This window comes from Lactuca sativa, chromosome 4, assembly GCF_002870075.4.
Source record: "Lactuca sativa cultivar Salinas chromosome 4, Lsat_Salinas_v11, whole genome shotgun sequence".
Lineage (NCBI taxonomy): Eukaryota > Viridiplantae > Streptophyta > Magnoliopsida > Asterales > Asteraceae > Lactuca > Lactuca sativa.
In genome coordinates this window covers 310103677-310128563 of record NC_056626.2, presented here as the reverse complement: position 1 = coordinate 310128563, position 24887 = coordinate 310103677, and the positions used below count along the sequence as shown (strand labels likewise).

The 24887-nt window shown below is 35.4% G+C and overlaps 1 protein-coding gene and 1 non-coding gene across 3 annotated transcripts; both read right to left on the bottom strand.

The window, feature by feature from the left end:
• Positions 1 to 8045: 8045 nt before the first annotated feature.
• On the bottom strand, positions 8046 to 10658 carry LOC111887615 (bZIP transcription factor 27). Of its 2 annotated transcripts, none has more exons than XM_023883781.3 (3): positions 9681 to 10658; positions 8516 to 8593; positions 8046 to 8419 (listed from the first exon to the last, which is right to left on the bottom strand). In XM_023883781.3, the coding sequence occupies exons 1-3, from the start codon at positions 10329 to 10331 to the stop codon at positions 8348 to 8350; spliced, it is 801 nt and encodes a 266-aa protein (XP_023739549.1). In that variant the 5' UTR covers positions 10332 to 10658; the 3' UTR covers positions 8046 to 8347. The 2 variants fall into 2 exon arrangements, with proteins under 2 accessions (XP_023739549.1, XP_042757357.1); XM_042901423.2 differs by having other exon boundaries at positions 8046 to 8423; positions 8523 to 8593; positions 9681 to 10655.
• Positions 10659 to 17018: 6360 nt separating this feature from the next.
• On the bottom strand, positions 17019 to 17125 carry LOC128133982 (small nucleolar RNA R71). Its single transcript, XR_008232306.1, has one exon. It is a non-coding gene; the product is annotated as a small nucleolar RNA R71 (small nucleolar RNA).
• Between the last annotated feature and the right edge of the window lie 7762 nt (positions 17126 to 24887).

Below are 24887 nucleotides of genomic sequence, written 5' to 3'. Positions count from 1 at the left end.
TCTATAATTAATATTGCTAACTTGAAATACTTGCCTTAATAATCATACAAGCACAACATTTATGCTCCCACTATCAAGATGATTATTACCATATAAGCATAACACTTATGTTCCCGCTAGCTTTGACATGTATCAGAAAACAGCTTAACTTCCAGAAAAACAATACTTATTGGATTTCTTAAGTTCATATTTCTAATACCTAATGCTTTGATAATCTTTTATCTAAGCTTCTTAATCTCATACAGCTTTGCCTTAGATAGCTCATATGTGTGTCTTAAACAATTCTGACTAATTGCCAAATCTCACAATTCTAATTATGGAAAGGGATACCGTAACCATAATCAAATTCGAGAATGCAATTTTCACAATCACTGTCTTCTTAAAATCTCTCTTGGTGAAAGCATTTCCTCACAGTCATCTTCATGAATTAGGGAATCTTATGACACTTAGATTTTAATGGTGTATGTGTTTCTATCCATGCGAATTTGTCCAAAACAAGGTTTGCAACAAATCCAAAATCTTATGGACCGAACTTTCTTAAACTTGATTTCTTGCCTTATGGTAACACGAGTGCCCACCATGTCTTCCAAGTAGTTAAGCAGCTCACCCTTTCTTATCAATGTAATTTTCATTGATCGAGGTCCTTGCCTTTTATGCATTCAAATGAGAACTCATAGAATTCACATGCATAATTAACTCAACTGGAATGGCACAGAAACAAGATAGTGTCAACACGATAGGTTGTCAACCTCAAGTCGTGTGCTAGTGATGATCGATAAGGTTTATTCTTGATTAGTTCTTGAACTTTTCAAGACCATTAAGACTCCCACTGACTCCTTGACATATAAGATTCTCTTGTCAATAAACATTTTTTTGACAAACAAATATTCAAGAGTTAGTGTAGCTTTTATCAAGACAAAAACACTTCACAAAATTTGTCCTAGTTGGTCTTTGTCTTATCCAAAAAATCACAACTTTCCAATTTCAAATGTGCAGTAATAAGAAAACCTTTTCAAATTCCACATTTGATGAATGTTATAAACCTTCTTAAGACTTGTCACTCAATGTCACAATCTTAACTCTAAGACTTGTTTTGGAACGAATTATGATTGACTTCTTGATTTAACCATTTATTCAATTCTTGATTCCTCTTCTCAGACATACAATTGTACTAAGACTCACTTAGAGGATCAATTGAGATATGGTTCTTAATCATTAAGACCTATCATAAAACATAATAAAAGGTACTCTCCCTTTTTCTTAGAATAGAGAAACTTTTATCTTTCTGCCTACTTGATTTTTCTTATTCGTTCTGTTATTGATTTAAACTCTTTCAATCAATTCAAATTACACTTAATCTTATAAGTATAATTATATTTACTAAACCTTTAGTAAATCAAGACGAATATCTTTGTTACTCTTGTGGTGGACTTGATCAACACACAACTTTGTGTACTCGATCTCTTAGTCCTTCACTTGACACTTTGTCAATGAATTAGTCTAATTTCCAAATATGAAATTTCTCATTCATCATGCAACCAAGTTGCATGATTCTAGGTTTCTATCCACTTGAAACTTAGGCGATGAGAAACTCTCTCTATTTGGCAGATTCTTGACATTTTCACAAATAACATAATTAAGAATCAAGTCAATTATTGCTAATAAGAGAAACCTTCAAACATCAATTTTTCATACACGCCATTGCAAGGATAAATAAATAATATAAAATCAAATTTTATTTCATTGCGGAAAAATTTGTCCTTACAATGCAATTCAATTAAAAAACTATGTTAATACATATTTCTTAGCAATCTATTCTAACTCCAAGTAGTAGCTCATAATTCTAATCTTCAAGCAATGCGATCGAAAACCATTTCTTCACGATTGGATTCTGCTAACTTCTTTCCTTAAGCTTCCTCTCTTTTCTATGATCCTACAAAACACCAAATGTAATCTTATCACATCATGTATTAAGAATCTAGAATAGGAACTTAAAATAGTTAGTTAATGGATTTTACCTAAAGTAGAGCCATACGTTTTGACTCTCCCATCTCTTAGATCTCTTAGGTAAATAGGACAGCTTTGTCTCCAATGCCCCTTCTCTTGGCAATAAAAGCAAATTGACTCTTTTGGAACAGCACACAGAACTACTTCTGACTTTGCATTTCTCTTATGATCAAACTTTTCAATCATGGCATGCCTTTCGTTGCCATTGCCTATATCCATAGAGGTCTGGAAGGTAGATCCACCAATCAACTTTGCTTTTCCAGTGCGCCAAATCATTGTTGATTCAGCAACAATAAGCATGTAGGTGAGATCTATAAGGGTCACGTCGTGGTTCATCATATAGTACTCTCTTACAAACTCACTATATGAGTTAGGAAGTGACTGAAGAACCCAGTCAACAGCCAGCTCCTTACAAACAACGGATCCCAACATTCTTAACCTATCAATGTGTGACTTCATCTCTAGGACGTGTGCACACACTGACTTTCCTTCTTCATGTCTACTTGCCAAAAGGGCTTGAGTGAGCTTGAACTTTTCAAGCCTTCGAACTTGTGGGTTAGGGAGAATAATTGAGGAGGTGGAGGAATTGAAGCATGATCTCTTGTTCCTCGATCAAATCGTGGAATATCATCTTCATGTGGAAAACTTGTTCCACAGGATTTGGGAAGACCATAGTTGTCGTACTTTCACATCTACAAAACGGGAGAAAATAAATTCAAGTTAGTTGATTGATTGAGTCCTTAATAAATCACCCAAATGAGATACTAAGGCTAGGACCCAACAAAATATTCCACAACTTGGGAGAGGGATGCCGTAACCCAAATTGCAGAACATTTGAAGGTAAGTGAATGACGATTCACTAATTTTCCACCATGAAAAACGAAAAACAGATTAAGTTTTAAATGCTTTGAAAACTCCTAGATCCTTTGAGATTCATTGAACTTTTCAATGGCATGTTTAAATCTCGATATGCCCCTCGATTTGTGACTGGGATGTCGAGGATCACAAAATAGGGTGTGAATAACCATGCAAACTTACATGGTGCCCCCACATGTTACAATCACCCATTCGATGTCCCGATTAACCACACACACTCCACCGAACTATGACAAACATTGAGTCACCCTTTGCTACCTTTGCTTAGAACCATTTAGTGTGTCGGTTAACCACACACGCTCCACTAACGTCTTCGCAAGGGCACAAAGTGTAATTTCATGGAATTGCATCAATTCACTTTTGCCTAAAGTAACTAAGATTGGGAATTTTGTAAAAGCATTTAGTTACTTTTGTACTTCATTATACTTTTAATGGAAAGGGGTTTGTCCTATCCTACCCGTTCGGCTAACGACCCTCCACTGGTCAAGAGTGCGGTGGGTAAGAGTGGATACCCATTCAATCTCCATTTTATAGGCAATTTCCTTAAACACCCCTTATAGACCAGCTTCGTAAATGAGGACTACTAACGGTAAGACTGACTGTTTACTCATACATATATACAATACTAGACTTTTAATGTTATATATAGTATAGGGTGTATTTTACACTTTTAGAATACTAGGTGTTCTAATTTAATAAATTATACTTTTAATTTAATTAAATGTAAACCAAAACTTTATAGATTTATTAAATCTCTCTTAATTATACACTTTAATTAATTAATAAAACCATAAGGGTGTGATTTGAACTTTTCAAAACAATACTAGGGTTTTAGAATTTAACATTTCTAAATTAAACTTTTAATCAACTTTTAAATTCCAAAACTTGAGGGCAAGTTTTGAAATATTTCAAAACATTAGGGTTTCAACTATTTAAATTTCAAAACCAAAACTTTTGAGTTCAAATTTAAACTATAAAACCTAAAGGGGCAAAATTGAAACTTTTTCGCAAGATAATTCAAATCTAAATTACAAATAATCAAACTTTATCTTATAAAACAAATGGTTATCTAAATTTTGACAATTATCTTCTATTTTGGTAAGGATATTCACCAAATATTGGTAAAATTCGAATTTTATTACAAAAACACGTTTATGGTAATTATCCAAAGCCAGAACAGGAAGAAAATCGCGAAAACGAGTTGTCATACCCTTTGACTCGTCGAGTCTGGACATGGACTCGTCGAGTACAGCTGACTCGGCGAGTTCACCAAGTGACTCGGTGAGTTAAACACTCAGAAGCCAAAAAATTCGATTTTCAAAGATAATTTCGATCAAATAAGCATCAATACAATAGAAACCAATCAAGGCTATGATACCACTGATGGGTATAATCCATAAGAACATCCTATGTGCTCATGCAAACCCTAATGCTTGGATCTGGGTTTCTCTATTATACATGCAATTCATCCAAGACTTTAAACCCTAGATCTAGCATACAATTAATCATATTAACTTATGAATTAGGTTTAGATCTTACCTTGATTGTTATGTAGCAATAACAATCTCAAATCCTCCTTGTAATGGCTTTAGAAAGCTTAGAGTCACAAGTGTCACTCCTCTAATGGATCACAAACAGCAAGAGCAAGAGGATGAAGAATAAGGAGAGAGGAGGCTGCCCAAAACGTCCAAAAACCCTAGAGGAACTCTTATTCATGTTTTTGGGGCATAAGGGTACTATATATACATGTAGGCTATTAGGGTTTTCAACTAGGAAACCCTAATTTGACTGCTTAAGCCCTAAGCAGCCCATGGACCCTTTTAGAATATCCCTTGGACGATTTCTAATGGGTTTCCCCATACAATTCGTCCAACCTATTATTCCAAGGTGATCCATAGCCCAAATGCAATTATCTTATAATTACAGTTCCATTCCCTTAAGTTTAATTAATCTCTTTTAGCCACAAAATTAATTATCAATTAATTATTGACTAATATTAATTAAACAATATGATTTCTCCTTTAATATATTATTCTCATAATATATTAATAAATCATAATTAATCCTTTTCTCTCCATAATTCATCCTATCAAGTTGCTTTGGTGAAGGCAACCCAAAAGGACCATGCACCATCGGGTCAAGTACATACCAAAATAGTTATGAACTTAGACACTAATCCAACATATATATGCTGTTTAAGGTATTTTTGGGGTTGTCTGCGAAATATTTGGCCGGAAAACACACCACCACCGTGAGGTGGTGGCTGCCATCGTTCTACCGCCACTAGCCACCATCTCCAGTGGTTATGGGCTTGTGTATGTAGTCGGGCAGATTGATGGTAAGCTTGTAATATTGTTATGGGTCTAATATCATAACCACAACCAACGTGAGGTGGTGGCTGCCACCGTGAGCCACCGTCAACCACCACCGCCCGAGGTGGCAGTGGGTGGTTCTCGACATAGTGAAACCCTAATCGGCCCAATAGCTTAATCTTGGACTTAGTTGGTTTGTGATTGGATTGGAAACCCTAATTTTGGAAACGATAGTTTGGCATTTGTCGAGACCCACGGGTGGACTGTTAGATTGAGAATTTTGAATCATGTCCGACTACATTGTATTAATGTCCTAGTTGAGTGATGGACTTAATGGATTAAGTCCTTAATGGGGTTGAGTCCTTAATAGGTTAAGTAAGAACACTTAACCCTAATCATCATTTTATGTGGAAACCCTAACTATGATTGGGCTTCATGTTGGGCCTTTCTTTTGGGCCTAGGTGTTTAGGTTCTTGTTGGGCCATCTAAGAACAAGTGTATGGACTAGATTATTTTGATGGGCTTTAGGGTAAGGCACATCAAAAGGGTTTGGGCCCAATTTGGAAATATAGGCCATAGTTGGGCCTTGGTTGATTAATTGACTTTTGGGCCTTCAGAGTATGAGTTGAGCCTTGGACTTGGACCAAGCTATGTTAGGGGTAAAATGGTCCTTTTACCCCAAGTGTTTATTTATGGTGATGCATTGAAACCCAAATGGTTAATTGGGTTTTGTTTTGATGATTGACAGTTCGTGGATTTTCAGCCAGCAACCATAGAATTATCTGCGGGACTTCGGCAGTGCGAGGTGAGTTTCCTCCTAGTTTGAACGGGTCGAAGGAACCAATGCCGACCTATGTAGTTTATATGTTCTTGATAGGAACACGGAGTGTAGGTGGGATCGTATCTCATTATTACCTGAGTATAGATATCAGTCATATTGTTGGATTGTTATACTTGTTGTTTGTGTGATACTTGTATGTATTGTTAGGAATGTGAGTGTGGGCGAGGCCCGTATCTCATCATTAGTTGAGTGTGGGCGGGGCCCGTATCTCATATATTGTGGGTGAGGCTCGTATCTCATCACTAGATGAGTGTGGGCGGGGCCCGTATCTCATATCATTATCTGAGTATGTATATAGGACTGGTTGATAGATTTGGCTATACTTGTTGTCTGTGTGATACTTGTATGTATGTTTAGTAGCTAAGTGTGGGCGGGGCCTGTATCTCATAGTTAGCCGAGTGTGGGCGGGGCTCGTATCTCGTAGTTAGCCGAGTGTGGGCGGGGCCCGTATCTTGTATTTAGTTGACTGTGGGCGGACCCGTATCTCATAGTCAGCGTAGTGTTGGCGGGGCCCGTATCTCCTAATTAGCTGAGTGTGGGCGGGGCCCGTATCTCTTAGTAGCATGATTATGTGTGTGGTTTGTGGTAGTTTGGAGAGACTGACTAAGCTTCGTGCTTATAGTTTTCAGTTCTGGTTTCAGGTACTTCCGGTAGCAAATGGGAGAGCTCGAGATGACTACAGTGCACACACCATTTGTTTAGCCTGAGATGTTTTTCACTATGATTTATTGATATGAATTTTGATGAGATACTCTGATTTGATACTATGACTTATGTTTTTGGATGAAGTGATTTTGATAAATATGGTTATTTAAATAAATAAAAATGAAATTTTTGATTTTGATTTTTGGGATGTTTCAATATGAAGTACATTTCGACATGATGGTTCAGCAGAAAACAGTTTTTGAGTATTTACGAGCACCACATGATCAAAATTTACTTCTATTTATCCCTATATATGGGCTTGACCAACATATATCTCATGTGGAGTATCACATTATCCTTAAATATCAGTTCATGATTGAAATATTTCCAGCTAACGAGATATGTCCAGTGTACTGCAAGACATGTTTGGACTCTTTTGGAGAGCATGCGGTTTATTGTAAATAACTCTGGGGGTTCAAATACCGACACAATATGGTTAGGGTGTTTTGTTTGACATATTTATGTTTGTCGGGGTTTCCGCCAAGAAAGAGGTACTTGTGAATTTCTTTACTGACCCGATAGGAGGAACATCAACCCTTAGACTAGCTGGCGTTTTGGTTTTTGTTTGGGTTGGAGGGAAACACGCTTGTGGATCTTAGAGGTGTATCCCCTCTCATTAACTTCATGGTTAGGGGTTTCAAGGTGGGACATGCTGTTTTAAAAGTTGTTACATGTAAAGTCACAAAACATGAGAAATCATATATGAAAAATCAACACATATTCATACCAATTGCGTTTGATACGTTTGGTTTCTTTACACCGAATGTGGTGGAGCTTCTTAATAAAATACAACAGGTCATATATAATAATGTTATGTCTTTTAAATCTATGGATATAGTCTTCAAAATAATTTGTTTTATTATACAAAAAAATTTAACAGTACAATTTATTGTTCGTTTGCCTTCATATTGTATTGTGATAAAACATAAATTATGATGTATTAGTTTTTTACAATAAAAAATCATGGCAGTTCAACGTTGGCCAAATATATATAATTGGAAAGAAGTGTATCTTATTCAACCTCAGCAAAAAAATAACCTTACAAAAAACATTAAATGTTAATTTTTAAAACATAGAATCAGTTACTTTCTAAAAAACAATAATGATAACCTTAATATAAAAAATGTTTGTAGTCTTTATAGATATAACATTACTTTGATCAAATAGTCGAAGATAAATTTAAAATTAAAAGACAATGAAGAGACAATTAATCTTGTGGTTGTTACATAATGTTAATGATTTTAAAGATGATATGCATGGGCAAAGTAAATGAAAAATAATAAAAAATAAACAAAAAGGGTAAATATGGACAATGTTTGGTTGGGCCATTAGATTTGGAGCATAAAGAAAAGGCAATTCCAAATTCCATGTCATTTTCGATGCCTAGGATTGTTAAATTACCAATTTAGCAAGTGGGCCAAAAGTACAACAAAAAAAAAAAGACGACCAACAAGCTTTTGCATGCTTGGAAAAATTGACCCAAAATGACATAACATAACATTCTACCTGCCACCCCCTTCCTCTTATGTCTAATTTCATAAACACCCCTCAAAATTTCATTCTTACCTATTTTCACTCTTTCCTAAAATATACCCCCCTCCTTGTCTTAAAATGGAGCAGTTGATGTTCTCTGGAGGCCCCCCTTTTTAGTCATTTGAGCAGCTGTCGCCACTTGTAACTGTCGATTTAAATAACAAATGTTAACTATAAATTACAAATCATGCATTAAAACATGCACTTAAAGTTTAAACCAATCTATATATGATAACCCAACCTGTTGTTGTTGTCTTTTCAGCTTGGCATTTTCTTCTTTCAAACGCTCTACTTCATTTTCCAACTCATTCATGTAAGCCTTAGCAATTAATATCAACCAAAAGTTAAAACACACGCATACGTGAACAATCTACATAACCAAAGAAGTTCAAAAGTAAACTAGAATATACAATATAAAAACATGTTATTAAATATAAAGCATAAAGTGACAATGAATATGATTATTAAACATGATATAGTTGTATCATGTGAAAAACATTTTGAACAAAATTTTACAATTTCGTCGTAAACACGATTTATGTGATTGACACCACTTCAAGTTGTTTAATGACATAATAAATATTATTTAAGTAAAACTTAAGCAATTATTATTATTATCAACTTTAAATAAAATAATTTTGAATTTAATAATTGCGCTATGCCAATTTTTGTGAAACAATTTCTTTATGATTTACAAAGTGCCAAAATTACACTCAATGGCCTTAGGTAGCTATCATGGTAACTTGGTATGTGGGGTTCTACCTATCCTCTCTTGTCTTTGTTACAATGTCATTTATGTAATTTTTTCACCAAAATACAGAACAAACAAAGGAACTTTCAGTTTTCATAATTTTAAGAAATTATGATGATATCATATGAACACTGTGGTCACATTTTTTTTTCTGTTGTTCTTTTTTTTTTCGAAATGTAACTGTATTTTAAATCATGAAAGAACGAGCCATATGCGCGTAATAGTGTATTTCAAAAGTGTAATTATTATTATTACTATATAATAAATGACGAAACAAATACAACAAAATAAGTCTACCCCACAAAAAATTTCAAGAGAATCATGTTTTGACAAGGGGCCCAGTTACGAGGATTGATTTGTTTAATACTTGGTCATTAAAAATAAAATTCATTGCTTTTCTATTGAAGATGAAGAGAGCAATAACTTTTTATCCTTTTTGAGTTACAAAATAAGTTACATTTACAAAATTTATCTTTTTACTGAATCGATAATATTAATTTTATTAAAGAGGATCATTTATTAATTTCTGAGTTAAATTTATCGACACTATTAACTTTATCTCAAGGGAAATCTTCATATAGAATGTTAAAACATATTAATTCAAACCAGTGAGTCAACTCGTGCTGACTTTAGAGAAGAAAGAAAGCCGACGAACCTGCTTCCTGGCCCGTGAACGAGCGGCCGACTCCCGGTTCTTTATCATGCGTTTGTGCCGGCGTTCGCCACCACCAATCCTGTCGGTCTCCGGCAACATCCTCATCCCACCAATGCTTTGCCCCAGCAACCCTGAAGACGAGTTGGACGATCCCATAACATGGTCAAACGGGACATCCAGAGGACAAACAGTGCGGGTCGGACCGTCCACTAGAAAATTCAACTGATCCGGACCCGAGTTCAGGTTCAACAGCATCGAGGGTTGAGACACCGGTGGCGGAGGTGGTGGTGGCGGAGACGGGGATCCGTAGCCAGGTGAAGAAAGAGTCGTGGGTGTGTCATTATTGGAAAAGGGTTTCGCCAGGAAGTCTTGGAGGATGAAGCCACGGTAGCCTTTGTTACCGTCGGCAGGGTGGTTGGTGGTGGAGAGGTTGATATCTTTCCAAACCTCCTCCATTGTTCTGGTGGCGTTTGGACTCCTGATCTGGTTAACAGACAAAGGAGCCGAAAACGGTGAGTGGTTGGAAGAGGTGGTGGAGGAAGAAGATGATGACAGTGTGGTGGATCTTCTTGAAGCCCTATTAAGATTATGGTGATTTGTGTTTAGATTGTTGACATCATCACCACCACAACCACTATGATCAGATAACATCTGTGGGTAGTGTGTGTTTTTCTTGAGTGTGTTTTGAATGTGAGAGAGAGAGATAGATAGAGAGAGAGAGAGAGAAAGTTAAATCTAATTTGACATTTGTCATAGGACATAAGAGGTCTATCAAGCATTGTACTAAAAGGGGGAAGTGGTGGCAGTGAGCAGTAGTACCCTAAGACTCTTGAATGGTCATGGTTAATTGGCGTTTTGTGCTCTCAAAGCCCTATGATGGGTGGTCATGTGGTGGCAACAAAGATGCTTACTTTCACAACACCTTGAATCACAACTATATTAGGATGTGACAAAGATTTGCTTGTTTCCATTTGTTGAGTCTATTTGGGAAATTCTATTCTCTTTTTCTCTTTATATACATGCCAATTTCATTGCTTTTTTGTGATATTAGGATGTGTCATAGGTTCTTTATATAAACTTCACAATCACTTAACATATGTCGGTTTAGTCTAAATATTAAAACAACTTTTAGGCTATACCTTATTTTTCAACATTTTTTAATTTGTAATGTTTAGCAATCAAAAAAAAAAATAGTTTACAACATAATTAATTAATTAGGTTTTTTTTGAAGTTCACAAGACTAATGTTTTAATGAGAGAGCTTTTTTTTTTTTAAATATAATTTATCCAAATATACACTTTAACAAAAGAATAAAACTAATCTTTATCATTTTTGTTGTATCCTTCTTAATACCCGTCCATCTTTTCTGTATTATACTTTTGTTAAAAAAATATAATTTTTCAGAAGCGTAGTTTGCATAAATAAAATTTAATTAATCTTTTTTCATTATTAGCAATAGTATATAAATTGACATTTATTAAATTAACCATCGGCAATTGATGTTAAGCCTATTTGGGTTGATACACCGAGTTTTATATGCATGTGGAACGTGAGATTGGGACTTGGATTACCTTAAAATACCTCTTATGGTGTCACATGTGGGAAATTTTTCTTTGGAAAAATCAATATGGATGTTAGATTTGCCCTGTAAAGGCAAATGATTTGCCTAGTAAATAAGCTCGAATCGAGGTTGAAATATTGTGAGTAGGCTTCCACTTTCATATACCGTTTCCAAAAAATAAATTAATCTTCCATAATATATAATAAATATCAATTTGTTCGTTTTATCATTTCTAATAAATGAATATTTTTTTTGTCACTTGTCATATTCTTATTCAATTTGTCAAATGTTATTTTGTGGTTATTTTAAATTAATTTTTTCGACATGTCATTTTATGAGTTTCTATTTTTTATTAAATTCCACATAATATTTTTATGTAATAATTGTAATTAATATAGTAATAAATGGATATTAATTTTATTAATGAACTTATATTTTAATTTCAAAATTTCCAAAATTAAAGCTCATTAGTTTCATTTATTTATTTAAATTATTTGTTTGAATTTAAAAGAAAAAAAATATTTTCATTATAATAATTTATCATTTTTCTTGTTTTCTTATAAATTTAAATTTCTCAAATATTTTGACATTTATATTTAGTTTTTTTAAATTAATTCATATAATACATGGGTCTCACAACTAATTTATTATATTCCATAAATTAAATAACTTCACTAAGCGTAAAAATACTTATTTTTACACACATTCAATTTTATAGTTAAAAAACAAAAGATAATTCATGTGTACATACTTGTGTGAATTTAAATATTTTGATAAGAAACTTTTAATAATAAATTTTATCAAGAACTTTTTTAGGTTTTATACGAACGTTTAATAGTATACATTAATTAAACATAGGTTATGCTAGCATTCGCATGTTAGATCATTTGAAACAAAAAATTCTTGATAATATTATGTTGGATTTTAATCAAAAATCGGTTTTAGAAAACACTAAAAACCATAATAGAAGCTTTAAAACTTGATCAAACACAAAACTATTTAATACCCACCAACGATCATTTTGCAGATTAAATCAATCAAGAGTGACCCAAAATCGAGCTCATCTATATGTATCCACCAAGCTAGTGTTAGCCAACAAATATGTTAGTCTTCTTTTGTATTAAGTGCTTCTTAAGCCTTTAAGAACTAATTCCAATTTAGTCTTAAGGAGAAGTGCTTATCAAACACCAACTTCTATACAAGTTCTTCAAAAGAAAGAAATAAGAGAGGATGAAGATTTTGGTTATTAAAAAGATATTTAAAATTTTAATTTTAAAACTCATCCAAAACTCTAAGTTTTAAGAATAACATGAAATTTTATTGAAAGACTATAAGCGACTCTTAAAGCGTTCTATGACTAAACTTTAAATATCGGATTTTAGTTTATAACTGATCGCGACTAATGGTAAATAAATTGAAGTTTTATTTGGAACCTAAAGAACCTTATAATAAGTGATATGATTTTTACAAAAAGGTACACGAATTGTTGGATGTATTCGATATTCATAAGACCATGTTTTTATAAATATATTTGTAAATCATATATAATTTTTTTTTTTAAAATGCAAGTCATTATCGTCCCTTTTTAAAGAACACTCACTCGCCGCTTGTACGGTCTTTGTAGGCGATGGGTCACCTAACCACTTGGATTTGACTTATGATAGTGAGGTGGTTTCAGATTTTCTAGTAGGCGATGGGTCACCTAACCACTAATAAAATGACTATACCACAAGTTGTTTCAAAGAATAATGACTTGATCAAGAATCTTATATGATAAATGTCACCTAAGCATAAGAAACATGAGGCATAGATGAGATCAAACGTGTCAAGTTAAACAAAGTTTGTTTATGATCTCATTATCTAGGAATTACATATTTTATGCAATTGGTAATTGCTACCTACTGATTTGGATTATTTTGATTAGATAAAGGTCAACTAACCATTTACTTGTTTTGTAACTTGAATCTTAGACTTTAATTAATTAATACTTTAGAAACAATAAAATGTATTAATTTTTAAAGACTTAATATTGAAAATAATAAATGGAATTTTGTTAAATTCTGCACATAACTTTTAATATTTTACGCCCCTGTAAAATCTCTCTCTTGTTGAGTTTCAAGAGATAGTAACCTTTGATGATTATATTTTTTATAACTGGTATAATACCTTCAGGTTCTTCCTCAAGGATAAACAAAAAATTAATACTAAAAGATCCCATTCTTGAACAACCTCTGCAAAATAGTAAGTATGGGCATGATACATTGATGGAAGCATTATTGTGATGATGTTGATGTGTCTCATATCATACTAGAATAATTTCCCTTGGCCTGCAGAAGTTTTTGGATAATTATGAAACATATTAGATGTCTCATCAAGTAAATCAAATATTTAATCAGAATAGTAGAACGTGCTTCAAACCTGTTCAAACATTGAATAAAAAGTAGGTCTAAGAGATTATGTACTCTAATAGACGTATAGTTCAGTTAAGGGAAATAGAACATACACCCAAGAAATCAAGAAATGACTCAAATGATTAGTGGTGTTTCTATTATGGGGAAACTGGACATTGAAAGGGGAATTGCCCCTCTTATCTCATTGAGCTGAGGAAGTCTGACATGGCCAAGACTTCAAGAATCTATATGATAAAGCTATTTATTTTTCCATCATTCACTTGAGTATTCTTATACCGTATGTGACACTAATAAATGATATTATGTGCTGATGTTTGGAAGAAATTAACAACTGATTATAGACAAATGATATTATGTGCTAAGATATAACAAGTGATGTTATTGATACTATTGGAGCTTTTGATGACCATATAGTTTGTATTTAAACAATAGATGTTTTGTACCTATTCTTATAGGAACATGTAACAATCGAATTTTTTTTGAATAAATCCAGATTTATTTATTGCATAATGAATGTTTACATTCATGTTCAGAATTGATATATTCTATGTCAAGAATATTTTCTCATAATATTATTTATGAAATAAATTTATATGTTTTTCATTAAATTAATAGTTCTAAACATAACACATGTATAATCAAATGATATTTGTTTCAAACATATATATGTCATTATCATCATGACTATATAAATATGAAACACATATACCAACTTCAAAAAAATTGATTTTTTTAAGGAAAATGAGCTTGATTCATTTGATATATATGAATCCTATTTGTATGAGAAGACAACTCACAAGTATATTTCTCTATTAGTAGTGAAAGAAAAAAAAGGCTTGACAAAGAATTGTACATTGTGGTGTATGTAATTGTAACATCCATAAAAATCAAGCAAATTTTAAACTTTTAAAATGCTTTCCAAATTCAATAGTTATTACAAAACATGTTTCCAAAATATTTATATCAGAGTATCCCAAAAACAAAATCATCAAAACGAGGAGCAGTACGATCACGCCTTTGCCGTGCTACGATCCCCAATAAACTGAAACTGTAAGCCCAAAAGCTTAGTGAGTTCTGATATTGCCATATTTATACATATTTTAGGCAATATTTAAGTACATTTTTATTAATAAGTTGGTAATTTGTTTAGAATAATGGTACTTATGGGCTTAAATGTTATTTGCAGCCAAAAAAGATGACATTTTGAAGAAAATGGACTAAAAACGTTAAAGGAAAAAACTTTGGGAGTTAAAAGATTAAAGGACAATAAAATCAGGAAAAAGCGTCTTCACGTCGTGAGAATTGGAAGATTCATGACGTGAGAATAAGTTCTAGAAGATATGTACGCGGGTGAAGGAATCCTTGCCGGGCACGGTTATCTTGAATTCACGATGTGAATATCTTATTATTCACGACGTGAATTATTCAAATCAGCAACTATATATATCCTTAACCATTACGAATTAGAGGGACTTTTGGCTAGAGAAAGGAATTCCAGAAGACGATTTTTAGCAGAAGAAAGGTTCTGGAAAAAGGTTTCAACACCAAAAGAGTGAAGGTCCATAATTTAGTTTACTTATTTGTTACTTAGGAACAGGTTTCATTATACTTTGATTTGTGTTAGTGTGTTAGTTGCTATTATGAGCAGCTGAATCTAGCTACTCTTGTTTAGCTAGATGAAGCTTCCAACTTATGAATAGCTTAATTTTTATGGATTTATTTAGTTGGTAAATTGCTTGTGTTTGATTTATAGTTACCTAGCATGCTTGTGTTTGTTTATCTAGTTTCTTAATTTCATGTTCTGTGTAGCTTAGTGACCATTAACTGCATGTACTTGTTTACCTAATGATTTAGTGAACATTAAATTGTTAGAGCTAGGATTGACTAATCCTAGTTACTAATTAGAGTAAATAAACTTAGCTGTGCTAGAGAACGTGGATTGTGACTATAATTGCGTTTACATAATAAATCTTACATAGCATATTCATATTCATAATTGGTTCTGTGTTTAATTGTGTGTGACCATACATAGTTTGACATGAATTAGTTAATTATTGGTAAAGTTAGACTTAAATTACTAATACAATTAAAACCAACTTGATAATCCATAATTATTAGCTAGCCATAAGGACGAAGTGGATTCGAACTAGACAAGAGTGTTTTTACTTATTGATTGAATTAGAGTTAAGTTCGTCTGATCATGTAAAATCGGATAAAACCCTTTCTAAACTTGTTAATAATTAGGTTAATTTGATAGCAAGTAGATTAATTAGTAACACCGTTCCCTGTGATCGGCACCCGACTTACCCAAGCTATACTATAATCTGACTAGGTACACTGCCTATAAGTGCATAATTAGTTTAAGTTTGTTAGGTTATAAATATTAAAATTAGTGGGTACTTACGTGCACATCAAGTTTTTGGCGCCGTTGCCGTGGAGCGGCGCATTTATTAGTTTATTTAGTTGCATTAGATTAATCGACCCTTTTTGTGGGATAAAATCTGCAAAAAGTTAATTAGTTATTTATTTTTGTTTATTAGCTTAGTAGCATATTATTTTAGCAAAATTTTTTATTTTTGTTTCTTTCACAGAATTCACGATGTGAGCTGTATAAACTCACGAGGTGAGAGCAGTAGTTTTTAGTTTTTAAGTATTTTCTTATTTTAGTTCAGTTTCATGTTTTTATTTTATCGAGTTACAAGAGTTCATGACCAGAGGATCTACCACACCTTTGGTGCCACCAATTGAAGATCCCGAAACTACACTTCACAAGAAGACTGATAAGAAGACGCCACTGCAAGAAATAAGTAAGCATTTTCAAGAAAGTCGGGAAAGAAGACAGGAGAGTCAAGTTCATCCTCAAGGCACAAGAGCAATTTTGAACACTTGGATCAAATACCCGTCCAAACCGAATCCGAATACGATACCGAGCCTGAATTTGAAGAACATACGAGCGAACCCGAGAACGAGCCAAGGAACGAGATGGCAGCAATTGAAGAGATGTCCATGGGAGCTTACAAGAAGCGGATCCGAGAAGATGTGGGTCCCGGTTTAGTCCAACCCGCAATACCTGCCACTGCCACATTCGAGCTGAAGGGGCACATCTTGACTGCACTGAAGGATATCCCATTTTTTGGAAAAGATCATGAGGATGCTTTTAAGCATCTAGATGAAGTCAATGACATTGCGGATTACTTCAATGTCCCAAATGTCAACAGAAACACCGTCTTGCTTAGGATGCTTCCCATTACTTTCAAGGGAGCTGCTAAAGAGTGGTTAAAATCACTTCCACCGGGTACAATCACCACTTGCGCTCAAATGCGTGAGCAATTCCTGGACCAATTTTGCTTGCCATCCATGATAGCTAAACTCAAGAAGGTAATAGCCAACTTTAAGCAACAACCGGGGGAGTCATTATATGAAGCACGGGAGAGGTACAAGGGCTTACTCAAAAATTGCCCTCAGCATGATCTAAATGTGCAACAAGATATGTCAATCTTCTATGATGGGGTCAATAATATGAAGAGATAACTCCTTAACTCTCAAGGACCTTTGACAAAGAAAAATCCAAGGGAGGTCAAGGAGCTGATTGAAGAATTCGCGAAGCACTCTCGCGAATACCACAACCCTAGGCAAGATGGAATCAAAGGTGGTGGAGGAGCCCAAACTAAAGAAATAGCAGCCATGATGGCTATGCTAAATAATATGGACCGGAGGTTAACACAAATGGACCACTCAGTTCATGCCATAAGAGTGGGTTGTGAGAGGTGTAATGGTCCGCACTTGAACAAGGACTGCAATTTAGACGAGTTTGGGAACAGAAAAGCTCAAGTGTGCTACTCGAGTGAGGATAAGTTTGATGAAGACTAGAGGAAACCAAAGAAGGAGTGGCTGCCATATGAAGAGTATAAGAAGCAAAAAGAAGAGAAGTATAGGCAGACAGGTCGAGGCTTTTATCAAAAGGAGCAGCCACCAGCTGAGAAGAAACCCGATCTAGAGACCATGTTGATGAAGTTTATGGAAGCTTCGAAAAAGAGACACGATGCTACTGATTTCTGCTATTAATGAACAACAAACTTTAATAAAGAATCAGCAAGCCTCCATCAATAACCTTGAAGTACAACTTGGTCAACTAGCCACTCTGGTTCTTGAGAAGTTGTCCCCGAAAAATCCTGAAATGAAGGCCCAATCTCATGTAATGGCCATAGATACTGAAGAAGAGGCCATCTCTGAGTTCTTAGAAGCCTTAGAAGATGAACGACAACAGCCCGATCCAAAGATGAAGAAGCCTAAGCTCAAAAACCAAGATGCTGCTGAATTTCAGAATTCACGACGAGAACCATATAAGTTCACGACATGGGCCCGTCATGAACAGAAAAATTTTGTAGCTAGCTCGGTTTATCAGCCGCATTTGCCTTTTCCTTCCCGAGCTGCCCTTAGTTCACTGGAAAGAGAGCATATAGAGTTTGTTAAGCACGTGAAGGGTATCCCGATTAATACTCCTTTTGTCGAGTCCTTATCAAAAATTCCCAAGCATCAAAAATTACTGCAAGACTTGATAGACACTCGCCAGCAATTAAAGAAGCATTCTAAGGTGAATCTAAGTGAGCAAAGCTCAAAAGCTGTGTTGGGAAAGCCACTTAAGAAGATGGGAGATCCTGGACGCCTCACTCTTCCGTGTGAATTTGGTAACAAAATGAAGGTTAATGCTTTAGCCGATTCTGGGGCTAGCATTAATTTGATGCCTTATTCATTTTATCAGAAGTTGGAAATTCTGAAGATGAAGGCTACAAGAATGACTATTCACATGGCGAACCGTTCAGTGACACAGCCCCGGGGCATTGTGGAGGATATTTTAGTAAAAATTGGAAAATTTGTTTTTCCAATAGATTTTGTAGTGTTGGATATGAAGGAAGACCCCGATGTTCCAATTATCCTTGGTCGTCCATTGATTAACACTGTTGGAGCTCTTGTTGATATTCGCGAGTCCAAGCTCACCTTGAGGGTGGGTGATGAAAAAGAAATTTTTGGGATAGAAGATGGCTTCCAAAGGAATCATGTTCAAGAAGAGGTGTTCACAATTAATGAAGACAATGAACTAGAAGAACTAGAAAAGCTTATGGAGGAAGAGATCAAGACAGTTCATCAAGCCAAAAGAACAAAACCAAGAGCATCTGTTCCATATTTGGTTGAAGTCATTGCTTACAAGAGTCCACCTTCTTGGGTAAGCAAGGAAGATGAGATGACAAGTGATGAAGAGGAGGTTACTTCAAGGGTGACAAAGCCAGTAGTGAAAGAGGAGAATGATGCTATGGAGTGTAGGGAGGAAACTAAAGGGACCAAACGCAAGCTTGATGAAGAAGAGGTCAAAGCTAAAAAGGAGAATTCGAAGAAGGCGTACAAAAGACGAGTTCAAGCTTACAAGAGGCGTTTCAAGGAACAAAAGATCCTAGTGGTGGATTCTTCAGACGGTTCAACGTAGGATGCACGGAGTCCAGCTCAAGAATCCAAGAAAAAGAAGCGCTTCTCGGGAGGCAACCCGAGTTTGGTTTGCATTTTTTTTCTTTCTTTTTGCATTTTAGTCTTAAAAACATAGATCATATCATCCAACTCGATTATAACATAATTAAACACTGAATGTGGGGACCCTAAAATGGAAGTAGTAATATTGAGAATTTAGTTGAAAGTCAAATTTTATTTAGTATGAGTTTTTCATTCCAGACAAAACTCACGACGTGAATCCTTCAGAATTCACGACGTGAATCGTGAATAAACCGGATAATAAGTCAATAATATAGTTTAGCCCATTTTATAAGTGGCCCAAGACCAATCCGTGAGTGCATGGCCCAAAATTTAGCCCAGACTAAACTCATGACGTGAATCCTTCAGAATTCATTACGTGAATTTTGAATAACACGGGACCACATATTAAAGGGATGAGAACCTGTTGACCCTTTCTCTTTGTTTATTCCTCACGAAGTGACAACGAGATCTGGTCCCCCCTTGACCCCCATTGCTCCGATTATGGCCGACAACTCCTCTATTTTTCTTTGTGCTTACGTAATACTTCCATCAAAGGTAATAATTCTTAATTACTATGTTTAATTTTTGCTTTAATAGTTGAATTTAGGGCTAGGGTTTGTTCATATGTTAAAATGTATAAAATATTCCCTAAGAATCATGAATTACCCTTGGAATGTAGTTGATTATTGGTTGAAAATGTCATAGGAGTAAACCCCAGCACTATCATGGTCAATTTGTACAGAAACCAGACGAAAATTCGAATCTGACTACGAACTTACGTCGTGAATTTTTAAGAATTCACGACGTGAATTCTGGGCTATGCAGTCTCATTGTTCCTTTTATTTCTAAACTATCGGGTTGTTGTTTTGGCTGTGTTTGTTCCTTGTTTTTGCAGAAATGGCACCTAGAAGAGACTTACCTCTTGGGATTGCGAGTTTACACCCATTTTACGAATTTCCAACCACTACACCTCGGGATGTTTACACGCGATGGAATACTCGGTTGGGATGGCTTTACAACCGGGAGTTTGCTGTTGCTCCCACTATTCAATGGGCAAGGTTGATGGAAGTTGGCTTGGTTGATAGGATGTCCCAATACCTAACAAAAATCTTTTTGGGGGACGGATTTCAATTTACATGCAAGGGGTGGTTTAACTTGTTTAACATCCAGGAGCGTGTTTATAAGGACCTTTGCGTGGAGTTTTTTTTCCACGGTGACATTCCATGACAATGTCAGAGATCCCACTTTTCCCCGAGTTTTGGTCTTTCGTTTAGGCGGGGAGTATCGGGAGTGCAGTTTAGTGGAGTTTTCTCGCCGTATGGGGCTGTATGAAGCTCATGAGACCATCACTCATGAGTTTATTTTATTTTTGAGGGACGCCACGCGGGTGTATGTGGATGGGGTCTCGGGGCCGGACTTTGGAGCAACATTGCCGCTGGAGTGTTTAATTCCGGTGTATCTCTCGAGAGTAGCATCAAAAGCCCGATACACCGCCTCATCCATCGATTAATCACTTTCTCCATTCATCACAAACGTCACGGTGATAAAGTTACTAAAAGTAACTTGTTCTTTTTGTGGTGCATCTTACAACCCGGTGTTTGCTGCAATATTCCATATTCTTGGCCCGGTACTTGGCGGATTATGCGACAAGTGCTCGTGCTGGAAGCCCCATTTGTGGAGGGCATTTCATTACACGATTGGCCCGATCTTATGGCCTCCTTGTTCCTGACATCACTCGTTCTTTAACATGTATTGAAGGGAATGAGTTTAGTATGGGGTATCTGGAAACAATGAGGGTGGTCAAAAACTATGGGACACATTGGGGAATTGTTCGAGATGATGATGATGATGATGAGGAGGAGCCGGCCGACCAACCTGAACCACAACCACGGCCGAGGCGCAGGAATGTGAGAGGACGAGGAGAACGCGGGCAGCCAATACATCCACCCGCATCCATGGTAGGAGCACTTTTTGGGAGTAACATGGCTGGTTATTTTGACCAGTTATCTTTGAGTGTCAATTGGATCGGAGGTACTATGGAGAATGATGTTCGACACCTTGGAGTGGAGCAACCACCTCATTTGGGGTATCATTACCCAATTTGCCCGAGATGGACGGAGTATGGAGGACGTGGAGGTGACGGAGCGGGCACGAGCGGAGCGAATGATGAGGAGGAGGATGATTGATTGTTTGTTTATTTTTATTTTGTTTGGTTTGTTTTTATTGTGTTTTGTTTTATTTTGTTGGGATTGTAAGAACTTTTAAGATATTATGTTACTTTTATTCTTCTTTGGTTGTTACTTCTCAGAAATTGCTAGGAGCGCCTAGAAAGGATATCGAGATATAAGTGCGTACGTCTTTAGCCAGGAGTGTTTAAAGTCGAGAGTCGAGACCTATATTTTAAAATAAGTGTGGGGTGAGTCAAGAGAGTGGATAGTCAGCGAAAGAGTCAAAAACTGGTGAATTTAGAAGAGTCTTAATACATTAAGAAATTGGGTTGAATTGTGCACATTAAAAGAAGATTTGGCTAAATGTTTTTCTGTTCGCCTAGTTTTTACAACGTGAACTATTGTTACTCACGTCGTGAGTCAGTTCTCAGGGTTCCCAGAATACGCGTGATTGCGATTTCACGTCGTGACTTTTCTTATCTCACGTCGTGAATTGGTGTTCTTCACAAGATCAAGGCCCTTAGTATATTATTATTCCATGGGTTGATACCATTCTTCTTGTCATTATTCTGGAGATTATTTTGGCTCATTTTCACTACTATACAATGTGACGTATGCTTTCCCACATTGTTCGTTCTATTTTGAAGATTTCCACCACATTTTTAGAAGATTGAAGGCTTGATTTCATGTTTTGCCGGTACATTCCTTATCTCGCAAGTTCAAGATCCAAGTTTCTATTTCTCAGAGTCCATATTCAAGATGCACGTTTTCCATACTTTTGGAGATGTTCACACCACTATCCCAGGGGAGCCTGTTCCTTTTTCTCCCTTTTTCTTAATTTTGATTTATTTTATGCATACAATGAGGGCATTGTATGAAATAAGTGTGGGGTAGGGGTAGAAAAAGTAAATTACTAGAAAATTTGAAAATTGAAATCTTTAATAATTAAATATAGTAATAATAATTTGAATTGTAGTCGCTGGTGTTATATGGGATGATCCGATAAAAGTTCAAATGTTTAGTTGAGACAATACACGTTATAGTGCATTTGTGGCCTCCCTTATTTTAGTGAAATCATGGAACAAAAACATAATCCCGCTTGGTTTGAGGGATGCAATATGTTTAGCAGCCTAAACCTGAAATGTATCCAGGAAAGCTATGTCTTAACCAATAAAGGTTGAAGTTGAGTGCCCCTGCTTAAGCATGTAGGTTTTGAGTGAAAAAGTGAGGTACATGTAAAAAAAAAAGAGAGAATTGCAAGAAAAGTTTGAAGAATTTTGGAGCAACTAAAGTGAAGATCAAAAGATCAAAATTCCGAAGAAATTCAAAAAGTTGAAGATACCAAAAATCAAATCAAACAAGGTGGTGAATTCAAAGAAATCAAAGATTAAATTATCAAGGAAGTGAAGAGTTCAAAAGAGCTCCATAGTGGTACCATAAATTGTAATTCTAGATTATGTATGCTTGGGTTGCTCAACCAAAAATACTTTGAGGTTAAGTGAGATTTCTGCAGATGGATTCGGAGGGTTGCATAAAATGAGCATTGTTCGAAAGAAGTGGGCGAGTGTTTATGAGGATTGTGAGTATTTCAAGTACGGGGGGGGGGGGGGGTACTTTAGGAAAATTTTAGACACAAATGCATGCGTTGAGGTCTTGGCATAATGGCTGGGCTGGAATCGGATTGTTCTATATGATGTTAGTAATAAAGGGTTCAGTTTAAATTTGCTTGAGGGCAAGCAAAGCCTAAGTGTGGGGTATTTTGATATTGCCATATTTATACATATTTTAGGCAATATTTAAGTACATTTTTATTAATAAGTTGGTAATTTGTTTAGAATAATGGTACTTATGGGCTTAAATGTTATTTGCAGCCAAAAAAGATGACATTTTGAAGAAAATGGACTAAAAACGTTAAAGGAAAAAACTTTGGGAGTTAAAAGATTAAAGGACAATAAAATCAGGAAAAAGCGTCTTCACGTCGTGAGAATTGGAAGATTCATGACGTGAGAATAAGTTCTAGAAGATATGTACGCGGGTGAAGGAATCCTTGCCGGGCACGGTTATCTTGAATTCACGATGTGAATATCTTATTATTCACGACGTGAATTATTCAAATCAGCAACTATATATATCCTTAACCATTACGAATTAGAGGGACTTTTGGCTAGAGAAAGGAATTCCAGAAGACGATTTTTAGCAGAAGAAAGGTTCTGGAAAAAGGTTTCAACACCAAAAGAGTGAAGGTCCATAATTTAGTTTACTTATTTGTTACTTAGGAACAGGTTTCATTATACTTTGATTTGTGTTAGTGTGTTAGTTGCTATTATGAGCAGCTGAATCTAGCTACTCTTGTTTAGCTAGATGAAGCTTCCAACTTATGAATAGCTTAATTTTTATGGATTTATTTAGTTGGTAAATTGCTTGTGTTTGATTTATAGTTACCTAGCATGCTTGTGTTTGTTTATCTAGTTTCTTAATTTCATGTTCTGTGTAGCTTAGTGACCATTAACTGCATGTACTTGTTTACCTAATGATTTAGTGAACATTAAATTGTTAGAGCTAGGATTGACTAATCCTAGTTACTAATTAGAGTAAATAAACTTAGCTGTGCTAGAGAACGTGGATTGTGACTATAATTGCGTTTACATAATAAATCTTACATAGCATATTCATATTCATAATTGGTTCTGTGTTTAATTGTGTGTGACCATACATAGTTTGACATGAATTAGTTAATTATTGGTAAAGTTAGACTTAAATTACTAATACAATTAAAACCAACTTGATAATCCATAATTATTAGCTAGCCATAAGGACGAAGTGGATTCGAACTAGACAAGAGTGTTTTTACTTATTGATTGAATTAGAGTTAAGTTCGTCTGATCATGTAAAATCGGATAAAACCCTTTCTAAACTTGTTAATAATTAGGTTAATTTGATAGCAAGTAGATTAATTAGTAACACCGTTCCCTGTGATCGGCACCCGACTTACCCAAGCTATACTATAATCTGACTAGGTACACTTCCTATAAGTGCAAAGTTAATTTACGTTTGTTAGGATATAAATAGTAAAATTAGTGGGTACTTCTGTGCACATCAAGTTCCCCTAAAATACCAATACACATACAACCCACGTAACAATGTCAGCAACATCATAACATAGCAAACTGAACAACATGTAATAGGTCCACAGCTTTACAGACTGGATTACCCCCTGGGCCCATAGTGTGAGTCTGGATTGCTTCTGGCCCACAGCTCACATATGGCTTGCCATCGAGCCCACAGTACGAGTCTCCCTTAGCCCGTAACTGGAATATTCCCGGGTTTGTTGGATTACCATACGAAGTAGTCTCACCTCAAACCACCCCACATAACATATCGACATATAATGACATAACTATTGAGCATGTGGATAACATATAATAAAACAAGTAGTCCTACATGTTAGAATAGTGTCTAAGGCTGCAACTATATTAGGCAAGTATTTGACCCGGTTGTGCATGGTCCTTTTGGGTTGCCTTCACCATAGCAACTTGATAGGATG

Bases quoted from the DNA above. Each gene is read 5' to 3' on its own strand.
- LOC111887615 (XM_023883781.3), bottom strand. From the start codon at position 10,331: ATGTTATCTGATCATAGTGGTTGTGGTGGTGATGATGTCAACAATCTA. The intron at 8,594-9,680 runs GTTCGTCGGCTT...TTAATTGCTAAG, and splicing joins GTTCACGGGCCAGGAAGCAG to GCTTACATGAATGAGTTGGA. The intron at 8,420-8,515 runs GTTGGGTTATCA...TTAAATCGACAG, and splicing joins TGAAAAGACAACAACAACAG to TTACAAGTGGCGACAGCTGC.